Source organism: Plectropomus leopardus, chromosome 7 (genome assembly GCF_008729295.1).
Source record: "Plectropomus leopardus isolate mb chromosome 7, YSFRI_Pleo_2.0, whole genome shotgun sequence".
NCBI lineage: Eukaryota > Metazoa > Chordata > Actinopteri > Perciformes > Serranidae > Plectropomus > Plectropomus leopardus.
The window spans coordinates 31796911-31820986 of NC_056469.1; the positions used below are offsets into that span (position 1 = coordinate 31796911).

Consider the following 24076-nt stretch of genomic DNA (forward strand, 5'->3'; position numbering starts at 1 on the left):
TGTCTCGTCACTTTTAATAACAGCTCCACGGTAAAGGATTACTGGAGAGGTGACTCAAATGAAATGCAAACTGGCAGGCGATGTAATTCAAATAAAAGGGGCGGATTTCTACCGCAGCCATACAGAGAGAAAACCCTCAAAGAGACAGTAGTGATACCTATTCGTCGACTCACAGTGGCCTCTGTACACCACTAAAATTGCAGCCATCTCAGGTTTTCAGTCAAGTATGTGACTCCTGCCTTTTGTCAACTATAAAAACTCACGCTCTATTATCACTTTTGCTCTCTTCACCAACTCAGAACGAGCCTCGCTCTCTGGGGACTGTTGAAAGTCATTCTGGGGAAACAGGAAATCACTAACTGAAGCAGAATAAAAACGAGGCAGATTGAAGGGAAGCAGGTAACCCAGAAAAAGTAAATTACAACGCTCAATCACAAAAAAATAAATAAATAAATAAAGCCTCCACAGATGGATGATACCCAACAGTGTGAGATCATTGAAGGTTGAGTTTTCCATTTAAAAGGAAGGAAGTGTGGAGCGCACGGCGACGTGCCCTCTAAGAACTTCTGGCACGGCTGTAATTCCACAAAACTTCTCTTCCTGAGTGCAAGAGCGTGCCAGAAAATGGGTGAATGCCTGTTGCAAACTGGCAATTTTTCACTGCTTCCAGGAGGAAGCGACCCTATTCTTCCCCTTCCTCCGTGTGACCGCTGGGTTTTTCAATAAGGGCCCTTTCAGAAAAATGAGCTGGGAGAATGTAAACATGGAGGTGATGGATGACATTTTCCAAAGCTTTGTCTTGCAATTAGTTGTGGTTCAAAAGCTCCAGGGCCCTTCAACAACTCTCTGACATTTTTTCTTCCTTTGACGACAAAGACTTCATGCTGCGGAGTTTCCAGATTAGATTTCTACAGCTGCACACAGGTAAAAAATAGTCTGCCTAAATTATTTGTGGAGATCCCATTCTTCACCAAGATCCAAAAGACATGTTTTAATAAAGAGTTTGCTGAGAGTCAATATCACTGGCTGGTTTATCAGCCCAGTCCCTAGAAGAAATTGTACTTTACTGCAGACCTTAATTTGTATGTTTCACATGTATCATATCAGCGTTTCTAAAGTGATGTAATATATGAGCTGGCATTGTTGGCGGGAGACACAGGGAAAGGCGGATGGTGTAAGATACCTGTCAAACTGCATTCAACTGCACAAGGCTACAGACTGTTTAAAGACAGACAATGCATCTCCACTTCCCTTGGCTTCACTTTGGGGAGCAGTTACATCGACCATCTTTATATACAGTCTATGTTATGCGTTCATATGATTACACTGTGAGAACGATCCTCGTGTACACGGATCCACAAAAACAGCCAAAAATGCTGCAGTATGCATGCCAGGCCAGTAGTTGGAGGTGTAACATAATAATGACACACCACGTGCACGAGCAAAGTTCGACTGTGATGTCACGATTCTCACAGGATCCGCGCATTGCCAGTTTACATGGCAACAGAAGAGAGGGAATTTTCAAAAGTTTTCAAATTACACTAGAACACGGTTTCGAAAGTTTGCACTTTCAGTTCCCCAAAACTCTGTTTTTACGAAAGGCCAAGCTGAACAAAAATTTAACATTTCACACAAGAACCGTTGCTCTGCATTTCGTGGCTCTTTTTCCTGCCGGGATAGCGCTACAAAAAGTGGTTGAATTTACCTGACACCACTGCTTTTCCAGCCAGGATTGTGCCCCAAAACCAGATATTTTAAGTCAAAACATAATCTTTTCCTAATCATAACCAGGTGTTTTTTGTTGGAGTTGCCTCTGTTACTACCTTAAATGCTGAATTGGGTATTGGCGAGTACAAAAGTCTGTGCAACAATACAATATCAAGGAATTCACTGACAAACTTTTAAGTACTTTAAAGCAAGTCGCAGTGTACAGCAAATGACAATTTCTGTTTTAGGCCCGGGCCTCACTGCCTGCGTGAGCAGCAAGTGATGGCTACTTTACTGAACTGATGGCTGAACTGGTCTGCATGCTTGTGGTGTTCACAATGGCAGCGTCATGGCTGCGGTGCTGCTGCAGAGCTGCATGCTCCACTAATCTATGGAGCTGTGCAGGTCAAGATCACGGTCCTACAAATATTTCACAACAAAAAGCCCTACGTTAAACCGATGAGGGAATTCTGTCCATAACAACATTGTCAGAGGGCTTTTCCTTTGAAATAGAAAAAGGAGATATTGTGTTACAGGGAAATATCTAAATATTGAAAGACATTGACACTGTATTGACAGGTAGTTTGATATTAATTTGAGTATCAAAACAACATTTTTACAGTCTATTTTTGCTGAAACTTTGCAAGTCATGCAAAAAAAAAAAAAAGGCGAGAGCAGATAAAAGCAATTATTTCACATTCATATAGGATGAGTAGCAGACAGCTTTTTAATGTTATTTTTGACAAAATGGTATTGGATCGCTACTCTGTACTGGTCTATACGTAAGATCAGGTATCAGAATCAGGAATGAAAGCAAGGTAATTTATTGATGTTATACATTTGTGAATAAGATCAGTGATGAGAAATGATGAAGAGGATTAGGGCTGAAAATACAATGATACTTCTGTTGAGCAAATGTCAAAATAAGCATGCGTGACAGCGGCACACAAACACTGTGGGATACTACTCCCAGATATACAGTATGTGCCTGCAGTAAAGGCAAGGGTCACTGACAACATCTGCCACATTTTATCACACAAGTCTCTGCTGACATGCAATGACGTCATTATCGCAACCACTGAGTCATGCGTGATGTATGGAAAGAGCAGAGCTAATGCTTAGTGTCATACTGTTTTTACAAGGCGGGAAATTGCCAAGAAAAACTGTCAAATAAAGTAACCAATAAAAGCTTAGAGGCAGGCAGGGAGACAAAACGGCTCACATACAGAAATAAAAAGAAATGTAAAAACATATGATGCATTTCAACATTTTAATCCTTAAATATTTTAATCCAAATGGAGCCTCTGTGTTTAAGTATCTAGCACATTCCTGTGCGTCTGCAGAGGATGAAGAAGGGCACAGTGAGAGGAGCCAGTGGCAGTGGGGAGAGAGGTCACACGTGCCATGATGAATTACAGTAGCCGGGGTTGTCTTGGCTGCTTGTTCATTAATGAGTCCTCTTAGGGGAGTGTGCCGAGACAACACAAAAGGACACATCTACGGGACATCAATTCTCATCAGCTCTTTACAGTGTGTCGGCAGTGTGCTGCTTGTTTTGGATCTAATTGTGTGCTCTCATAATCGAGTACAGCTCGCCTAATCTTTAAAATGACTAAAGCTAATTTGCATATTTTATGGTTGCTCTCCGTTTTGATCGCAGCACTTATAAGAACTGGAGCAGCACTGACACACATCACAGGCAATTTCAAAGACTATTGGGAGTATGAAAATGAGATTTGATAATTTATATTCACGTCAATATCTCACACACAACATGTGAAATTAATCAATCTCTATGGTGGTCATGTTGTTGAGATGGTATACTGATAGCTTATACAGTCCAAACAGACACAACAAAACATGCAGAACGATGCGATATCAGACTGCATCTCTCTCCACAAATACCCTACATGTTTGAATTCCTCTCCTGGGTATATATAGTGTGTTTAGTTATACCATATGGCTGTTGGACTTTGTGCATTCATTTGCATAATAACTCAGGACTACACTTCATCCACCCACCAACATGACCACTGAATCCTGCTCCAACAAACAACTGCCCGGCTATATTAGAGGTGTTTCATTATGTATAAATTATGGCTATTTGGGAAGTGGTAACAAGATGTGAATACAACACTGACCTAAAATCACATTTATAATTGATGTGGTGAACCTGTTAGCTAACAGCTGTGCATTTGTACATCCAGCACGAACAAAGCCACTTTATCACCTCGTGAATTCAATTCAAGTTTAATATTCACACTTGGTCCTTTTAGCTCTGTTTTTGGTCTCCACCATAGAAAGATAATGATTTCCATGGTCTCCAATAACCCCTGAATCACTAAAAGTGCCACTATGTTCAACTGTGTCAGTCTGCTGCTGAGCTGCTGAGTGTAGTTAGTGGGTTTTTAATAATTTAATGTAGTGGCAATTTTTAATAATTGCCACTTTAATAAACTGCTACTGACTTACACAGACTCCAAATGTCCAAGTTTAAAGAACAGTCTTGCTCACAATGCCACTGCTCAAATTAAAATGCTTTGGGTAGAATTATTATATTAAAAATGCATATATTTAATTGTTTTTGCAAAACACTGACATTAAAGGTAACATAGCTCAGAATTTCTGATGAAAAGCAAACTGCAAAGGGCATTTTTATATTTACTGGTTAGTCTTTTCCAAAGCATGATGTATCACAGGAGTACAAAAAAAGTAGAGTAAATAAATAATCAATTGATTAGAAATTAATTTTAAAGTCAAATATCATTTCCTGGTCAAGAAATAATTTCTAAGACACTTTCTGCAACATCTGAGATAGTTTTGATAGGACTATTGTAGCAGTTGTGATTTCAGATGATAAAACAGGTTTATTCTGTCAACACAAGATTGTGAGTTCATGCAAATGTTTTTAAACCTAAACTCAGAAATGAAAATTATCTTCAATTTCAAATCAACCATCCACACAGAGTTTATATGAGGTAAGAAAGGATGAGACAATGTGTCACATGCTCGTACTAAGCCACAAATAACTGGAGGTGTGATCACTGAAGAATTCTCTTCTCTGACTGAAACTGCTAAAACACGTAAAAAGCTGCCTGGATATCGACATTGTGTTAAAGGCAGATGCCAACTTTCTCTCTATGGATTACAAGAGTGGTCTTTCTGGGTTTTACTGTGTGTGTGTGTGTGTGTGTGTGTGTGTGTGTGTGTGTGTGTGTGTGTGTGTACTGGTGTAAGTGTTTGCCAGAGACCTAGTTTGTGAAGTGACACCCATGAGTGCAAGCCCACGCCGCACACCCACAGCACAATGGGCCGTGTGAGAGGGAAAAAAGCTAATGGACGAACAGATGAATAGACGTTTGAATCAATGGATGGATGAAGAGTTGGATGGCGTTCAAGACTGTAGTTTTAGTTATGCAACCATTTAAAAGCAGCAGGAATAACCTTATTGGTGAAGCACCAAAGGACAGCGCCAGAGACAGAAAGTTTACCACATGCCAAACTAAATAATGAGGATTTAAAGTACAGCTTTTATTTTACCATTGGGGGTGAGAATGGACTGGAAGCTGCTCACTACATCCAGTTTTAAATGGGTTATTATTTCTGTTCATAATATGCCTTATCATCATCATCATCTTTGACCATGTCACCTTGACCTGAATACAGTACAGAGAGAAAAGATCAGCTGTATTTGCTGGAAGGCGCAAGGAGACCAGCAAAGCCTCAACAGTGATTAGAAACCTATTTCTCTTTGACAAAGAGAAAGTTTCTGTTGGATACGTGCTGTAGTTGGACTAGCAGTAGTGTGTGTGTGTGTGTGTGTGTGTGTGTGTTTGCACACGCGCACAGTGGTTGAGTGTGTGTCTTCGAACAAGCAGACACATGCAAGCTGGTTTTGAGCAGGAAAAAAAAAATCACCTGCATTCACGTCATATGCCAACGAGAATCTTTGTGTGACTGCGTAATCTGCAAGATGTTCCACGAACTGCAGGAAATTATGAGATTTAGAAAGCTGTTTAAAAAAGAACAGCAAGGGAAAAATTATATTTATAATTACCATAATAACATATTTAAATTTTTTTATTTAAAAGTTAATATTATTTTTAAGCACTTTTTCCAGGTAATTTCCTTGTTTTGTTTTTTTTAAACATTCTGTTTCTTTCCACAAATTTTAGTGTAATTTGTTCTTTTAAAAACTTTCGTCCTTTCACAAATTTCCCTGTAGTATTATTATTATTATTATTTTTATTTTTTACTTTTTGTCCCACTTTTTCTTTTGATACATTTTCAGGTAATTTTTTTTTTAACTTTAATTAAATTCTTGCTAATTTTTGGGTAATTTGTTCTTTCGTTGTTTCTTTTTTCACAATAAGTGCCAACATCTTTCCGAAGTTCAAAGAAACTAACTGAGCAGACCATATGTGTAAAATCTTATACGGAAATAAAGTTAGCTTGGAAGCTTGCACACCTCGCTGACTGGGTTACAGTTGTGGAAACAGGTTCTGGTTCCAGCTTCTTAAATGTAAAGACTGTTTCTCTTTGTTACATCCTAAATTCATTTGTGTTTTAGACTGTTGGTCGAACAAACCAATGGCTTTTAAGTCTATATTTTTGGCCACGGAAACTTTTTATTCATTTAAGAGACCAAATAATACATCGACTAATCAAAAAACTTTTAAAAAATAGAACGGGAATCTGGAGAGTGCAGACGTCACCAGAGCCTAACCCATCCATGGTGGTGGGATGGCTTTGGTTCTCCCCCTGGGAATGTGGACTAACCCCCATTAACACTTTTAGCTCTGTCAGCAAGTTGCTGCTGCTAGGACTGCACTGCTAGAGGCCATCCAGCCAATGGAGGCCACGTCAATTATTGCTTTTGACGTCAAATGTGAGAGCTGTGTGAAGGGAATCCCGGCCGACATGTGTTGCAACTTTAAAGATACATACTTTGCAGGATTTCCCTAAAAGAAGATGTATAGAGTCATATGAGAGAAACACCTTTAAATCATCACTCATGACCTACTAGAAGTGTGCGGCTGTATATCTTCAGCAGAGACTCTACCCTCTGTCTACATTTTCTTATTTTTTCCCCTTGGTTTCTGTTTTTCTGTTTTTTTCAAGGACATTTATGGGTCCCCTCAGCGCTCAGCGCCTGGGCTTTATAAAAAGGTAGCACTGAGTTATTTACTGTTTTCTATCAATGGTCTGCCCAAAATCAAAAAGGCTAGAGGGCAACAGAGGAAACACAGGACAACTCAAATCCTTTCTTCTCTTTTTTTTTGAACAAGACAGTTCAAAAAGGTATACGGCAGTTTTCAGGTTAATAATCAATAGCGTCTCTGAGCCTCTGATGCCACCTATTGTACGCAGTCTTGGGTTTGCCATCACTCCACAAAACGGCCTTTTTTTTCTCCCCAGACTGAATATAATCCACCGTTCATCAGCGTTCTCCACCTGGATGACCTGGAGGCCTAAATCTGCCTCAGACAAGTTCACCTGAATCATTTCCAAACATGATCTTTTTATCTTAGCACTGCCGTCTCACGCCAAACTCTTTAAGTTAGATAATTATTGTTGTTAGGGTCTTGAAGGCGATGCAATGGGAGACTATTTTTCATACAAAAAAAAACCAAAACAATGAAAAATCAACTTTGAAAAATAAAAAATAAATAGAATTCTTTGTTTCAAATTTTGACTTCTGTCGTCCGACTAGCTGTCAGAACGTCAGTGTCAGAACCTGACGCTGCACGCAGTAATTTTTAGACAACACAAGGACTTGGCGAGCAGTGCTGGGACGTCAACAAATGCACATGCTGGCACAGACGGTTAGGATTAGGGGAAGGAGGCACATGGTAAGATGTAGAGAAAAAAAATCACATTCAGGTCACGTTTTGACGAGAACAGCTCGACTGAAAACAAAAATATTGATAACATTGTGAGAACATTCCTCGTGTACACAGATCTGTAAAAACAACTGCAAACGCTGCAGTATGGATGCCAGGAAAGTCGTTGGTGGTGTAACTTTGTAATGACACACCACAGAAGAACACCACGCGCATGTGAATTCATGTGATTCGTGAAAATCGGGCCATTAGTTTTAACAACCAAACTGAGCCGAACGTATGACCTCCTCACAGACGTAATGTCTGGTCTGCTCTGTAGGTATAAATGTGCGGGTGGGAAAGCGACCAAAAGACTGACAAATATTCCTCACACATCACGCCTGTCTGCTGTAGGCATGAGGAGTTAGTGAGCCTCATCAACCCACTGGGATACTCATATATGGTCCGGCCTGCCCCGCCTGAGGCCATCTGCTGCCCTCCCTCTAATCCAGGGGCTTGTCACTGGTGATTAGCCTGCCACTCTATCACTCTCTCCCTCCTTCTACCATTATATACAGTATTTCTGTTTTATTATTTGGATACTAGTGTCACGGTGTGGTGTGCTTTTTAAGGCTACATGCCGACAGATCCTCTATGTTTCCTCTCCGAGTCTTTGTCTCTCCCTCATTCTATTTTTCAGGCCTATTATGCTGTTAGGGCTTAAATGAAGTGCGCTCTCTTTTCTTATTTTCTTTTCTATGCATTTTTAAGTCTTCAAATTAACCATCTTTTCCAATTTCTGTTGCCATGTGCACCTATATTAAGCTCTTATAAGTATTCCTGGGCACAAAAAGACTAGCACAGATTTCAGCAGCAGTTTCAAGGATAAAGCGCCGACTGTATAACAGCCTGAATGCAAATGAGGTCAATAGCATCAATCAAGGGTATAATTGAAGGATTTACTACCAACTTGACTTTTAATATCTGTTTGAAATCTTTCCCTCCCCCGAACTGTGTGAGTAATAAGTACCGGCGGTTAGTGTGAAGGTTAGCTCTTCAGAGAGCACTTGGTAACAGATATGGTAATGGAGAGGATTAATAAGAAAAAAAAAACAACTGTAGGAAACACTGTGATACCAGCCACTGACAATGTACCTGGTGTTCACATGCACAAATCAGTATCTTGTTTACTGGTCAGTCAGTCAATCAGTTGGTCAATCCATCATTTAGTTCAGGCTGATATATCTTAACTCTTGGATATAGTGCTGTAAAATTTCTAACATTCATGGTGTAATGCAACCTTTAAAATCAGGAAAGAAACACCACTTATACTTTATCATGATATAACAATATCCAATACCTGATACAATATATAGTCTCATATCTCAATATGATATATTATCTTTATACTGCCAGCCTTAATACAGTGTTTACATGCTCAAACAGTATACTACAAAAACCTAATCATAAACTGCTTATTCATGTCCACACAAACACACTCATTGAGAGTATATTAGCATGCTGACTGTTACTGTGCAGCCCCACAGAGTTTTAAACATGGCTGTAGACTCATGTTAACTGTTGCTTTTTAATCAATGTTCTTCTACTGCAAATAAAACCAAAGCACAACATGTACAAGTCAGAAGACACAGGGGTCAACGTAATTCCACAGACCAACACCATCAAATCAGGGATTGGAAAAATACTGCCACAAACAATTACCTAAAGCCACCGTCCTGTCACTGTTGCTTAGAGCACTCTGAGGAATTACTGCACCATTTTTTTTTACTCAATGAACCAAGACCACATGGTCCAAAAACGAGCAGAGAATCATTCTGAAATGGGGTCAAAACTATGTGACTTTCAACAATACAGTTATATAAGATTCAAACTAGCAGCAGCTCAATATTCTAATGCAATGTTGTCATGATGTTCAGCAGGATTTAATAGCTTTGATATATGATTCCTAAAGCACGCGGTAGATTATAGCAGTCTGTGTTTACAGTTCAACACATGATCTAGTGATGAATTAATCTTCTTGCCACACATTAAGTTTTTTCCATAGCATCCAGATCAGTTAACCAGCAAGACAGCAAAGCAACAACTTCTGTGATGCTTTTATGCTCAAAAGTGACAGTAAAACATGTCGTCTCCCCCACAGCTGAACAAAAACTATTGATGGTCAGTGGAAGAGATGAGGGATTAACAAGAGGGCTATGGGACGGACAGGAGAATATTTACTCCTGAGCCTCCTCCATCTCTCCAGCTTTATTAGAGTAGCATCGGAGGAGGCGGCACGGCCTCTAAATGTCACTGCTTTCCTTCAATGACGCCGCTATTCCTCTCAGCCCACTGAAGCCGCCTCGTTAGCTCTCGTGGGAGTAAAGGGCCTGTTTTGAATACCAGTCCATGACCACGAAAAAAGCTCAGTCTCCCCAACATGGGAACAGGATTTGTTTGTGTTTCCACTTGTGGCTGAGTGCAGAGTTGAGTTCTGGTTTGTGATGGGTGTGACACCAAAGGGACGTGACCGCTGCGAAACACAAAAACACGAGAAAAACACTGGAGAAAAAGAGGGGAAATTAAAAAAGTACATGTTTTCCAGATCATAATGAGATGCTTGACTGGATGATAAAGGAGGAAGCAGAATGAAAACAACAACTAGCCTTAGAGAGCCCTTGAGCAAGGCACCTAACCATCATCATTTAGACAGCTAGTTTTCAAACCATATCACATGTAGCACTGCTTATACACAGGCTCCCTCTGGGTAAAGCAAGGCATATTTATTCATATAGTGCATTTCATACCCAAAGGCAAAACAGAGTCCTTCACAGATTAGTCAGGTCAAGTCAAAGTTCATTATAGCCCGATCACAAAGAAGGCCTCAAAGGACTGTACCAACAATAATTTAATTTCAGTTTTATCTATGAAGCCTAATATTAAGAATCACAATTTGCAGGGCCATCCCTCTGTCCTTAGAAACAGAACATCACAACAGAAAAGGAAAAACCCCTTGGAAAACCATTTAAATACAAACTCTATCATGCTATTACTACACTTCCTAAAATGTCATTTGAAATATTTTGTTTTGATACTAGCCTGCTACGTAGTCATGTTCATGAATGTTATGGATACAGACTTATGGATACAAAAGCATGTCAAGAGGGCAAGGAGTAACTTAACAATAAATTACCCAAAATTAGCAGAAATTTATTATTATTATTATTATTATTATTTTCTAATAGTTTTCTCCCTATCTCTGTTTTCCATCTCTTCTGTCAATTCATTTTCTTGTCAGCTTTTTTTGTATTTCGTGCAATTTTCGGGACAGTTCTTACCAAGTTGCTCATTGCAATATTTGCTATATTAAAACAAAAAAAAATTTAAAAATTAAACCAATTTGCTCAGGTTTTACTGGGTGAAATGCCTGTAAGAGCGTCTAAATGTTGCACAAGAAACGGATGTCGGTCCTGGTTTCAAAGGGTTAAAAATGAATGTGACTGATATATTTTTTAAATTTCTTTTAAGATACTGAAATAATTTCAATATTGTGATTTTGGTTTGGTTACAATAATGGGTTGGGAAAAATCTGGTATTGTGCCAGCTCTAATTGTGAACTGTGACTCTGCTAAAAAATTTACTGGAAGTCAAAAAAAAAGAGTAGGTCAGACTTTTTTGATCATGTACTAATCTTTTTACAGCAGCACGTGTCCCTTCGATATACCAGGTCAAGGCTGATAATCGGGAGTAAAAAAAAAAAAAAAAACATCCCCACATAACATAAATCTATCACTGATCTGCTTACTCACGTCATGACCGTCCACAAAGTACACTGCCAGCGTGGCTGAGAGACACAGCGCCCCATCTAAAATATGTTATGAGCCATTTGAATACGGCGGAATAAGGCAGCGGGAATCCTCTTATGTCACTCTAAATAAAGTTTTTTGGATGAAGTGTAATCTCTAATCCTGCCATCCCTCCTATATCAGTAATAGCCAGGTTTTAGTGTAAGCTCTGCCATTTAGATTAAACAAACTCTGGCATCTCTTTGGCATCTTTCTCCCCTGGATGGATTGGCTATTTTAAAAACGCAGCAGTCTGGAGTGGAGAGCGGTGGGGGTAATATCTCTAAAGCCACACAACAGATCAATCTGGGTCAAACGTGACGCATTGGGCTGCAAATGCTTTTAAAATCAAGTGCAATGTCATGGTGCGCTGTTGGCCGGCTCTGTATCATTTCTGCGAACTGTGGGCCGCTGGGGCTCGAGCCGCACGCTTTCTGTTTTCCACCGAGACAAAAACTAACTTTGAAAAATAGCTTGCTTCCGCTTTCAGACGGAAAGATGCTGAGGCCACATGGCCGCTGCTGTTGTACCCAGAGAAAGACTCCACAGGCTGCTGAGCGCTCATTTTCCGACGGTTGTGGGGCCAGACACAAACAACAGACACAATTAGCCTCCATTTCCACTCCAACTGAACTAGAAATGAAAACAAAAACACAGGCGCACTGAATTAAAATAAAACCCATTGGCATACTGTGTAATGAAAAATGAAAATCCCAAGGAAATTCTCTTAATTTATATGCATGGCCTAAATCTGTTGCCTGTTGCTAAGGAATTCAAACAGCAACTGGCCAATTACCTACCAGATTCTTGTTTGCCCTCAGGTGCTATGCTAATTAGGGTCACGGGGGGTCACGTTGCAGCGCGCTCGCAAAAATGAGGCAGGGATCTCCAAGGGATGTTCTCATTTGGGACAATATCAGTCACATTCCCGCTGGTATCAAAGCTGCAGCTTCTCAGTCAGACGTGTGTTTGTCTGTGGCTCAATTCAAGACAAACTGTCGGATGAAATAGGTGCGCAGGTTTTAGTCAGGGCTATTTAAGGAAAAGGATTTTCAGGGTGTACAGAGACGGCAGGTTCTAATTTAAACTTGGGACAATGAGTGAGGCTGGCGGTCAGGTTCAGTTGAGGACATGAATCCATCAAGTAGACAAAAAATCCTTTTAGAAAGAGAAATTGTAAGTGGGAACACTGAGCCAAAGTCACTCCACAGGAAATTAGATGATCAGGCAAAAGGAGACAGATTTCTCATGTGGTTCTTTAACAGAAAATATAGCAAAAGAAGCGACTTAATTAGCCACCTGCAAGAGATCAATACAGTACTTTTGATCTATCTTGAGACCCCACTTTTGTGCAGTTCAGCTACAACAATCAGTTTGGCTAGACGCCATTTTAATGACCTTGGCTCGCTTGTGAACCCGTCACACCCGCTCTCCCTCAATTTCCCGGATGGCCTCTTCAGTGGGTCCGCCGTAATAGCAGGTGATTGTGGGAGAGCCACTAACAATCCACGGCGAGGGTGACATCCTTCACTGCTACTGCCTCTCTGAAGGGAGGAATGTATTCGGCTAACAATGGCCTGTCAGCGCCGGTCGCCCCGTCCCCGTGCATTGAAAGGTGACATCAGCGGGACGTGGTGACACACAGCATCGCGTACAGAGCGCTGAAATCTGCAGCGGTCCTCATTGTAAGATACTGTGTAGGACTAAAACGCCATTGTCTCTGCAGAGTGACAGGTTATTAGAGAAACTACGCTGACAAATGTACGGAAGTAAATGCAAAGACACACTCACAGACACAGACACATACACACACTCTGGATTAACATCGGTGTGATTAAATGATCTGAAATGATCTCATTAGCTCATCTGATAAAACTAAGCCACCAAGAATATATATATATATATATATATATATATATATTTTTTTTTTTTTCTACTATCATTTAGGCTTGGGTGGTATTTTGTGCAGTGCCACCTACCCACCCTTATATCCCCCTGCTGGTAACTCCAGTATGTTCTGCAAGCTCTCTTAGCTTTTCCAGTCTCATAAATTAATGATCCAAACTCACAAAATGTCAACAAAGGTAATTTTCTTACACCGATTTTCCTATTTAAACAGGGAAATACAATTGTACAATTCAAGCTTTTCTCTTTAGTCAATCTAAGGCTAACGTAATGCCTTATCAACTCAAAAAACACACTTAATAAAACTCATCAAAATCTGCTTAGTTAGTCCACTGTTTCAACAATCACGAACTCTAGTTTGGCAGAAAAAAACCTTAATTCACTTAGTTAGATGTGAATATTTGCCATTTTTCCCTGCAGTCTCTCTGTCATTGCTAGCCAGTTGTTTACAATCCTGTAACGCTATCCCCACCACTTACAGTTGCCATGTTTGCCACCTCGGCTGACTGCTCCACCAGTGGAGACTAACCTCAGCATATCCTCAGAAAAGCGTCTGAACTTAATGAGCATCTGTACTTTTGACAGTATGGAAATTCATACTGTGATGATTTCTAAATATCCGTAATAGTGCCCAAGCTAACCCTCCTTATTGAGAGTTAACAACAACAGCTATTACATACACACTTATATTCCATCATTATTCTGAATATGACATTTTGGATTTTAAACATTCGTGTAAAAAGCCTATTCTGACTGGATATTCAGCCTTTTTCTGATAAAGACGTGGAATATGTTATATTGTTCAGGTTTTAGCTCATATATACAGTGCATTCAGAATATGCAGCTCATTCAGGCCTCTTGTCCGTTTGCGGTCAGCTCTGTGTGTTGTACGTAAACTAACTTGCCATCAGTTTGCAAGGTTGCGGGGTAGAGATGCATGCCTTAAAGAAAAGCCAACATTTCTGTTCAGAAGAAGAAACACACCATACTTTTAAACATTATGAAAGACATCATCAAGTGTCTGGATATGCACAAATATCGCACAACCCACTTTTTCAAGAAGGTGCATAACTGAATGAAAGGGTCTAACAAGTCCATCAATAATGGAAAATGTTGAGCAAAATGTCACAAGCAGCTCAAGCTGTTCCAGTTTTCCATGTATGTATATAGAAATAATACTCGGATATTTCTTTTCATTAGCCACGTAAACAGCTTAGTAGGAATATTGTCTTTTATGGAATAAAAAGCAAAAAAACGAACATATTGTCCATGTAATCATAGTCAATGAATACAGTTATTCAAGTTTGTGATTTATGATTTAGATAGTGAACCATCAAGGTCTGCTATGGGTAAAGCATGTAACAGATGGCCAATCAGAAAGTTTGTTTGAAAGAGAGCCACTGCTTTGCTTATTAATCTGCTCCTGTGGAGCTTGAATGTGCACAGGTGCAAGTCACCCTGTGCACAGATTAATGTCAACTGTTGTATTTTTCTGTGTAACATTGTTTGTGCTTTATGTGTTTTCATTATATTTTTACATTTGCTGCAACACAAATTGTCCTCTGGGACAAATAATAATAAATTGAACTGAACTGAACTGAACTGAACTGAACTGAACTGAACTGAATTGAACTGAATTGAATTGAATTGATTTGAATTGAACCGAATTGAATCGCGTTGCATTGCTTTCGCAGTGTTACCTGTCAATATCAAACACTACATGTACTTGCATAAAAACACACACACACCTGGTAAGCAGGTAAACTGATAAACTGGAGCAATTAGTGGGACAGCCCATATATGACTCAGGTGACTTAGCAGGCCCAAGATAACAGAGGCACGTGCTGAGAAGTGTGACTTGACCTGATGAGGCGAGACAGTAGGTGAAATGGGATTGGCTTGATCAGGGGCCAGAGGAGACTCCGGTGTAATCTCAGTGATAGATAATCTTGATCCCAGGGAAGATTACAGGGCGGCATTCAGGGAAAAGGTGGGACTTGATAAACAGTGATCAGATCAGGATGTCAAACCAGATTCATTAATGATTCAGCACTTCTGGATGGACGCCTCAACATATCAAAAGGACACTAACCATCGGCCTCATTAACTAGTATGTTTTTTCTTTAATTTGTTCTGAAGAAAAGTCTTCATCACATTCATGATGCATTCTTTATCTGAAGAATTGTTCACATCTGTGTTCACCTTTAATGAATCCAATTGTCGTTGTAAATTGAAAGCGTGTGCCGGTTGATCCTAATTAGCATACGTGAACACCCCGCCAATCCACATGAAAGGGCATGAGACTGCAGAGCCCTCTGCTCACACACAGAGACTGAAGAAGAGGAAGATGAGGACACTTGAGAGAATTATTTGTCCGATATCAGTCAGAGCTGTCAACTCCTTACACTTCGTATCCTTTATCAGTTTGACATTACATCCATTCCACCTAATTTCCGTGGGGGGAGGGGGATTTAGTTTTTCTTTTTTTTTCTGCACCAAATTATAGACTAGTATCGACATGAGTTTTAATACCAATAAGCAGTACCAGTATTGGCATCGATAAAATCCTAATGATACCCATCCCTAGCCACCTACCCACTATCGAAAAACTACTAAAAATCCTTAGTAAACCTATAATACTAAATAACTGTAAAATTGAAAAAGACCTAATAACCCATTCTTTTGTACAAAAATGTCAGTACAATCGTGCACTGTTGAGTGTGCGTAGATTTTATTCTTACCTAAGAAAAAAAAAAGTTCACTGAGTTAGATGTGAAATTTGCCCTTTTTTTCCACACAATCTCTCTCTGTTGTTGCTAACCGGGTGTTTACAATCCTGTAACGCCCTTCCCAACACCTGCGGCTGCAATGTTTGCAAGCTCAGTTGCCTGTTCAACCAGTGAAGACTAACCTTAGTATATCCTCAATGTAGCATCTCCATGAGTTTTTGGCATGATTTCTACATATCCTGGTGACCTTAGTACCGCCTAAGTCTGCCCTCCTAACTGAGTGTTAAACTCAACAAACATAACAAATGACAGGTACATTAATGACATAATGTTTATGTTCAAGAAAAATATTGTTACAAAAACAAAATTATTATTATTAGAAAATATTACTATTAGACTCTATTCTTACCTAAGACACAAAATTCCAAATCAGAAAACATCGATGAATGTCGGGATCTTTGTTAAAACTGCATGAGTGTGTTTTAAGAGGAAATTTCTTCTCAAGAACGCTTATGAGACCAAATGTTTGTTTTCTTTGCAAAGTTATCCTTTTGATGTATTTTAAGATCCACTGAAAAATGAACCTGCATCATCATGAAACTGCACAAGGAAACACTTAGAGTGAGGCGTGCAGGGAATGCAGAGACATCGAGATGTTACAGTATGTGTTTGCTTGAGTACACCATCAGCTACTCTGCCACCTGTAATTGCTTTGTCCTCGGGCACACATGTGAGGTCTTGACAGCTCAAACCTGGCAACCTTGTCGCTCCAACAACAGAGTCTAATGAAGCACGCCACAGTACCAGAATGGGAGCGATGCATCTGCTGTGTGTTTGTGTGTGTGTATGTGTGTTTGTGTGTCTCCGCATGTGTGGCACTTAGCAGTTCTCTATTACACATGAACATGCAGGATGCTGCAAAAATTGTTCAATCCATTGTCACCCTGGTGTGGAGACTGCTGCCTCCTAGCTATGGGCAACAGATAAGGCTGCTGTGGAATTCCAGCATATTTTAATGTTGCATTGAACAGAAAAAAAACAAAAAAATGTGAATCTTACTACAGAAATGCAAAATATAGCATGAGTGCCAGACAGGGAAAGAGAGCGATAGGAATACAGAGAAAGAAGTGTATAGGGAGTGCACAGTTGAGAGGAAGCGACAACAAGAATAATGGTGTGAAAAAAGCGTCTGAGAGGGAGACAAACTCCCCGCAATCTCTCAAAGGCCTCGGAAAATCTGTGGCAAGCCATTATCACCATCATCATCACCACCACCGTCCTCATGGTGGCTATAATCACTCTCATTCTTTTTTTCTCCAGTTATCCTCGCCGCCACCTTCAGAAATATCACTTGCGGTGTCTGGCGGAGCCTGTTGTCTCTATCTGCCTCATTTGAATAGAATTCACAGATCACAAAAAAAGAAAAAGCACTGAACTGTCTCACCTTCCAAAACAGATACATCATATTTTCACAGAAGGCAATAAAAGCAATGCAGGCCCAATTCCCCACAGTTTTGAAGACAGGGGCTGTATTTCAGCTAGACTCATCAATATGCAAAACATCAGAGCATTGCTTGCCACAAGAATATTCCCTCCACTGCACACTCTGCAAATGTGCACAAACATCATCACATTTTGTGTTTTTTTTTCTTAAAAAAATAAAAAATAAAACAAGCTTCGATTGGAAAGAGGAAGTATGCAAATCTTGTGCAAACATAATCACATTTTGATGAAAAGCACTGGGATTCAAAGCCCTAAATTGCCCTATGTGATTTTAATACTCTGCAGGCAATTGTCAAACCAAAGAGGCACAGAAAAAAAAGAGGACTCCGGGGCTGAAATCAATGCGCTACTCTTTATTTGGGAAGAAGTGAACAAACTCCAAGCACTGGATTACATTTCAAAGCGCAGAGCCTAGAGCTTTCCAGTTGAGGAGCATGTATAGTGTGGGAGAAAGGTGCTGTAGCGTGGGAGAGAGGCGTAATCACTATGACCTACAGTAGGGTAGATGTAGGTTAAGTTAGTCCCTCTCTCTGCCTGCAGTGCTCACTCTGCCTTTCTCTTTTTCAAGTCTGTTCCCTGGGCTGTCTTTCCTGGGTTGTTAAATCCCTGCTCCTTTAATCTCCTTACTCAGCTACATCCTCTTTAAAGATGCAGAACCACAGGAGAGACGTGAGATACGTCAACTGGGGACTGGCGGTGCTGGGCGAGGTGGGGCAGGACAAGAGGAATGGGGTCTTTTGAGTTAGAGTTAGGGAGAGCGGTTGTACTGGTATTGATAAAATATAGTTTTGGTAAACTGAAAATAGCACGCCTTAACCTACAGAGCTTTTCTGTCTAAATGAGGATTAAATCAAGTCATTTACTTCATGCTTTAAAGGACTTTCCAGTGTTTTTAAAAAGGCTGCAGAGAGATATTTTCTTGATGTCCATTACAAATTGTCAATCACTGCAACATCTATACTCTATACATCTAACATTAAAGGGTAACTTGTGTATTTTCCAACCTGGACCTCATTTTCCAGTGTTTTTGTGTCTGAGTGACTAATGGGAACAACAGTTTGTGTTCAGTATTGAGGGAGAGCACTGCAGGCAGCAGTATTAACACAGGCTGCAAGTGACCAGTTGGGGCATTTGTGCCCCTGACAAGCACAGATTATTATAATTATTATTAAGTGTCTGACAGTATTATGAAAAGGATTCCTGCAGAGATAGACCTTTTTATCAAAGACTAAAATTATTTTAGTTTAACCAGACAGTAGGGCTGCAAAGGTAAGAGATTTATATGCCAGGATAATTGCCTTCCTACTGCAGCGTCACAATATTAAAGAATTATTATTATCTGTAGGAACGACCCTTAAAGGAATGGAACCAGAAGGGTTAATTTTGGTCAACAAATGTTTTACCACTATAACTGAAATTATTTTTTAGTTGAAGTATGTAAAAAGTATCCACTTTGAAAATAACCAAAACAACGGTGAGATTCTCTGACTAGTTTCATTTTTATTTTTTTCAATATTGCATCTAAGCAAATGATAATCGTTAACTTTCATTCACAAAAACCCTTAAAACCAGTATATCGCAGCAAACTTACCAACAACAACCTTGAAATCACTATCGCCATCCCCACCAGGCTCCATTTAAATAAACAGTAATTTTATCATCATAAAAACCTTCTTGGCTCGTCTTTTCACTGTTCCAACAATCACCAACTCTGATTTGGTTAAAATAAACCCTAAATTCACACAAAAAACATGCTGGCTCTATTTTTAGGGGCTATATTGTAGGCAACTGGACTTGCTTGAGTTTCTTAAAGAAGTTTCGTCTATCTTTCAAGTGGCGTCTTTTATTTTTAACGGACTGGTGAGGAGACACAGACTTCAGACCCTGCGTGGGCGTAAACCCTTACAGCGTCGTTGAGGTCATACGTGAGTCTCAGAGTCGTTAGGGTTAGGGTCATTAGGGTCACTGAAACTCAAAGCTCACATATGACCTCAGTGCCTCTGAAAGGGTTCACAACAACACAGAGTTTAAAACCTGCGATTCCCGACTCGTCTGTAAGAACTGCAGAAGCCGCTCAGGCGAGACATCTTCACGAAACTTCAAATCTACTTACCTACAATATAGCAACTAGAATTACCATTATGTTAATGCATTTTCACCAATGTGACGCTGGCTCTATGCACGCTAAAATTACTCTTTTGTAAATGGAGTCTGGTGGGTAGTGTTTCCCAGGATGTTTATGGTTAAAAAGAAGGGATGATACCCTTTAACAAAAGGTCTATCTCTGTAGGGATCCTCCCATCATGTTGTCAGACATTTATTATATATATATTATTATTAAGTGGCAAAAACAAGTACTACAGTCAATGTAAACTGACGTTGCACAAATGCCTCAAGTTACACTGAAGCCTGTTTCGTGACTGCCAGCTGCAGCGCTCGCTCAACACCGAACCAGTTTCAGAACATGTGGTTCCGATTTGTCACTTATATCCAAAATCATGGGAAAAAGGGTCCTGCTTAAAAAATACTAAAGTCACCTTCAGATGCCTTTCATAAGTATGAAAACCTTTGAACACTGAGTAAATTGGTGTGATTTCTTTCAAAAACATGTTTCACAAATTGCAAGGTATTAGTAGAAAAATATTTTGAACAAGCTAGGGAAATTTTCTAGGGAGAAAAGGGAAAAAATCTACATTTATAATTATCAGAATTATGCATTTGAAATTTGGTTACAACATTATTATAATTTCTAAGCATTTTTTCCGGGCCTTTTTTTTTTTTTTTCCTTTTTTTTAAATTTTTTTTTTTTTTTTTTTTTTTAATTATTATTTATTTATCTATTTATTTATTTTTACTGTTTTCCAGGTAATTTTCTTGTACCTTTTACTAATTTCTTGTTATTTTTTGGGTTAATTCTTTATTCATAGCTCATTTACCTCTTTCCATGGTTTTGAAAAGATCAAGTCAATTTGGTCATGTTTCAAAGGGTTAAATTTAGAGCTCAGCGTCTATGCTTGGTATTGAGCTTCCCATGCATGTCGACAGTGATAATATAATTCAGTAGGTCCCACAGTGACTCCACATGATTCTTCCTCTGATAGACAGTTTAACACAGCCACATTCAGAGCAGAACACAAGCATGTGCAAAAATACTGCAACCACCAATCAATCCACGCTTCTACTACATGTATGAATTTCCACCCCACGCTGATGTCGTATCAATACCATCAAAAGCCATTCCACTCCGCTTCCTCCACCGGGCACTATTGTGCGGCAGTGCCCATCAATCATCCGCATGCTGTAACACACAACAGCAACATTTCAATAATGGTGCATCACCTGAGACTCAGGGAGATGAAAGTAATCCATTCAAAAATGGATCACCGTTGTCCTGCGTGCATTCAGCGTGAGGAGACAGCTCTACTGTAGATTTTCTGGGTCATCTTTCAAGTATATGTATCTTTGAAGTTTAGCGGCGTAGAGTCGTATACATCAAATAAATTCACGGTACGACCAAAGTGTGTCATGAGGAAGCATTGTAGACATGTGCAAGTCAACAAAGAATATGCCCCTAACAGATGCATTTTATTTTCTGATTCCCTAAAAATGGAAAAGTTATCACACTATTCATTTTTCCACAGATAATGAGCTGCAAACACACACATGACGAGCTCCTCCGAGTGTGGGAGGTCACACAGCACCACCAGCACACACTAACTCGCCACCTACCCGCCGTCGTTAACATGCCATATGTAAAACAAGGGATCAAATATAAGCTCTAATTAGTGGTTTAGCAAGCGGTACCTGTTTCCCAGAAGTACACAGACTTCTCATCATCTGTCTGCGCGTGAGCTCCCTCCCTGAAACCACAGAGCAGCAGCAATGTCACCAAAAGGTACCAGCTCCCCTCTGTCCTTATCCGGAGGGTCCCTGCTGCACCCCTCCACCCTAGCCCCATGGTCCGCCAGAGGATAAAAGTAAATCCACTCAGCTCAGAAGGTCAGCGAAGGCAGTGAAGAAAAAAAAAAAAGTCCAAAAGGCAACAAGAAGTGAAGTGTGCTTGAGAGAGTGAGGAAGTGCATGTAAGAGAGGGGAAAAATAATGAGGTGTGTGTGTCTATGTGTGTGTTATCAGTCCTGCAGGAGTTGAGGTCCGGTACTTGGTCTTGTGAAGGACAGAGAGTTTTTTTTTTCTTGTTCCCAACTTGGCAGGATGGTCCCGGAGGGAGGCTGTCACTGACGGGGACTGAGCTGCAGATGGATGGTTCGGTCTTCCTCCTCCATCGTATCCGCTTCCACTGTTGCCGTTGCTGCCTCTGTCCTCTGGCTGTGGAGCAGTGACAGTGGGCGAGTGTCTGCAGTGTTGTTCGCCTCCCTCCCTCTCGCTTGCTCTCGCTCACTCTCTCTCTCTTCGCCTCCTATTCGCTCACTCATTTGCTCTTCTTCTCCCTGTGCCACCCTGCTCTCGCTCTCCTCTTTTTCTACTCCTGGCTTGTTTTAAACATTTTTCTCTCCTTCCCTTGTCTTCTCTTCTCTCTCTATCATTTTGCTTTTATTATCACACTCTCTGCATGTCTAACATGCCCCTTCTCACTTTCTCTCTCTCCTCTTTCCTCTCCCGTTTTCCTGTCTCCCGCCTAAGGCATGAGGACGGATACCCCTCCTCCTCCTCCTCCTCCACTTGCAGTGCTGGGAAGGCGACTGGAGACCAGCAGTGCTTACACTGGTCTCAGAAGCTCCCATAAGCACTGCTTCCAGGATCAGAGACAAGCAGGGCTTAATGCAGAGCGAGAGAAAGTGGAGGGGGGTTGATGGGGGAGGCGAGGAGGAGCAAAACACTAAAGCAGAGAAGGAGAGCGCGCAAGGGAGAGATGAGGGAGAGGGGGTGTGCTTGTGAGAAAGGGGTGTGAAAGTGAAATGATGGAACAGGAGAAGTGACAATGAGGGCGTACAGTAACAGCTTAATACTTTCACACTAAAATAAAATAAACGCTGTGCCATTCTCTATTACTGAAAAATATGAGCCAAACTGCAGCAGGTGTGTTGACTGGAAAAGACAAAATTAGACACACCAGCATGTGAGGTGTGTAAATATTTGTGTCTTTGCATGAGCTTAGAGTGCAAGAGGCTGACATCTTATAGTAAGCCATGTACTTTAAAATTTATATGAAGCATTTCATATCATAAAGGTGAAAAAAAACAAACAGAAAAAGGTCTGAAAATGACTGAGTATAATGGGAAGTGATACACAGATTAACACAAACAGACAAAGAGTGCCACCACTAGGAACTTCATCAACAACAACAACAACAACAACAACAACAACAAATGACAATCCAGGACATGACGTCTTACTAAACTGTTTGACTGACATGCAATTTTTTAAATAGAGCAAAGATGTTACAGAGGTGGCTGCGTAGTGCCAAATATATAATTGGATCTCGCAGGTTACTATTTTAAAGAAAGTCAGTGGAAGTCTGGATGGCTGATTTAAAGGATAACGCTGACATTATAATTTGCCAAACCTCCCTCTCCTGTCTGCAGCACTCAAATCTAAAGCCATTTTTCCTACTAAAAATTGAAATCTTCAACTATATATATAGTTTAACCTAAAAAGACAAAAGGTCAGGTAGTTAAACATCTACGCACTGTAGTTTTTAGCATACATGAGCAAATAGTTCATTTGTTGCAGGATGTCTACAGGTATCAAACAGTTAAATTAATGCTTTTTAAGCAAATTTAAAGATAATTTTAACTATATATTATCAAAAAGAGGCAGAGGTAGGCTTTATGTAGGAATATGATGTTTAGTGCATGTATAAAGTAAAGGGACAGTATTATGTCCAGTAGTTAATTTTTAGGATTTGTTGATTTCAAATTCAAAGGTAACATATGGTGAGTAACTGATATACAAATAGGCATTTTGAAGTTCAAGTTTTCTTTTAATAAACAATTAGTGCACTACTGAGTACATATTTACGTATGGTGCAACAATGTGGGACACTGATGTGTTTTTAATAGTTTCTGTGCAGCAGTGAGGCTCTACATAAGGAATGACTAAATAAGATGTGACTACACAGGCAACACCTGTGAGTACAATAAAGTCATTATTTATTCGATCTTTTCATTAGGTGTGTTGACAATTATGAAAAGTACAGACTATCGCTGGCCTTAATCTTTAAGGTAATGGCAAAGAAAAGAGATTACAACAACTCAGGGAAATGCCAACGTATCAGAGATGAACTGAGAGTAAAGATAAATGGCATGAGTATGTGGATGAGATTGTTTTTAAATTTGGAGCGTGACCAGCACGCAACCTTTAATCTTAGAGACAGCGAGATTAAAGGGGAGGGGTTGGTTCGGGGTTCACTGCAGGTTGAATTCACTAACCTGAGTTTAATGTTCCTGTGCTGTCTCAACTGCTCAGCCTGAGCTCCTGACAGGGGAGCCAGGCGAAGGTCGTGTCAGGACGTCTGACTGGCAGCCTGCTTTCAGTTTGGCAGCATCAACCTGTCATACCTGTTTGTTTTTTTTTTGATTTGGACGAGACAGTTGAAGGATGCAAG

General features: G+C 40.1%; 1 protein-coding gene across 1 annotated transcript in view; it reads right to left on the reverse strand.

Moving 5' to 3' along the window:
* Positions 1-21469, reverse strand: part of LOC121945662 (thrombospondin type-1 domain-containing protein 7A) — a 224008-nt gene extending 202539 nt beyond the window's left edge. Inside the window, exon 1 of the mRNA XM_042489960.1 lies at positions 21316-21469. Within this exon, the coding sequence (XP_042345894.1) occupies positions 21316-21469 (154 nt within the window). The remainder of the gene's footprint in view (positions 1-21315) is intronic.
* Between the last annotated feature and the right edge of the window lie 2607 nt (positions 21470-24076).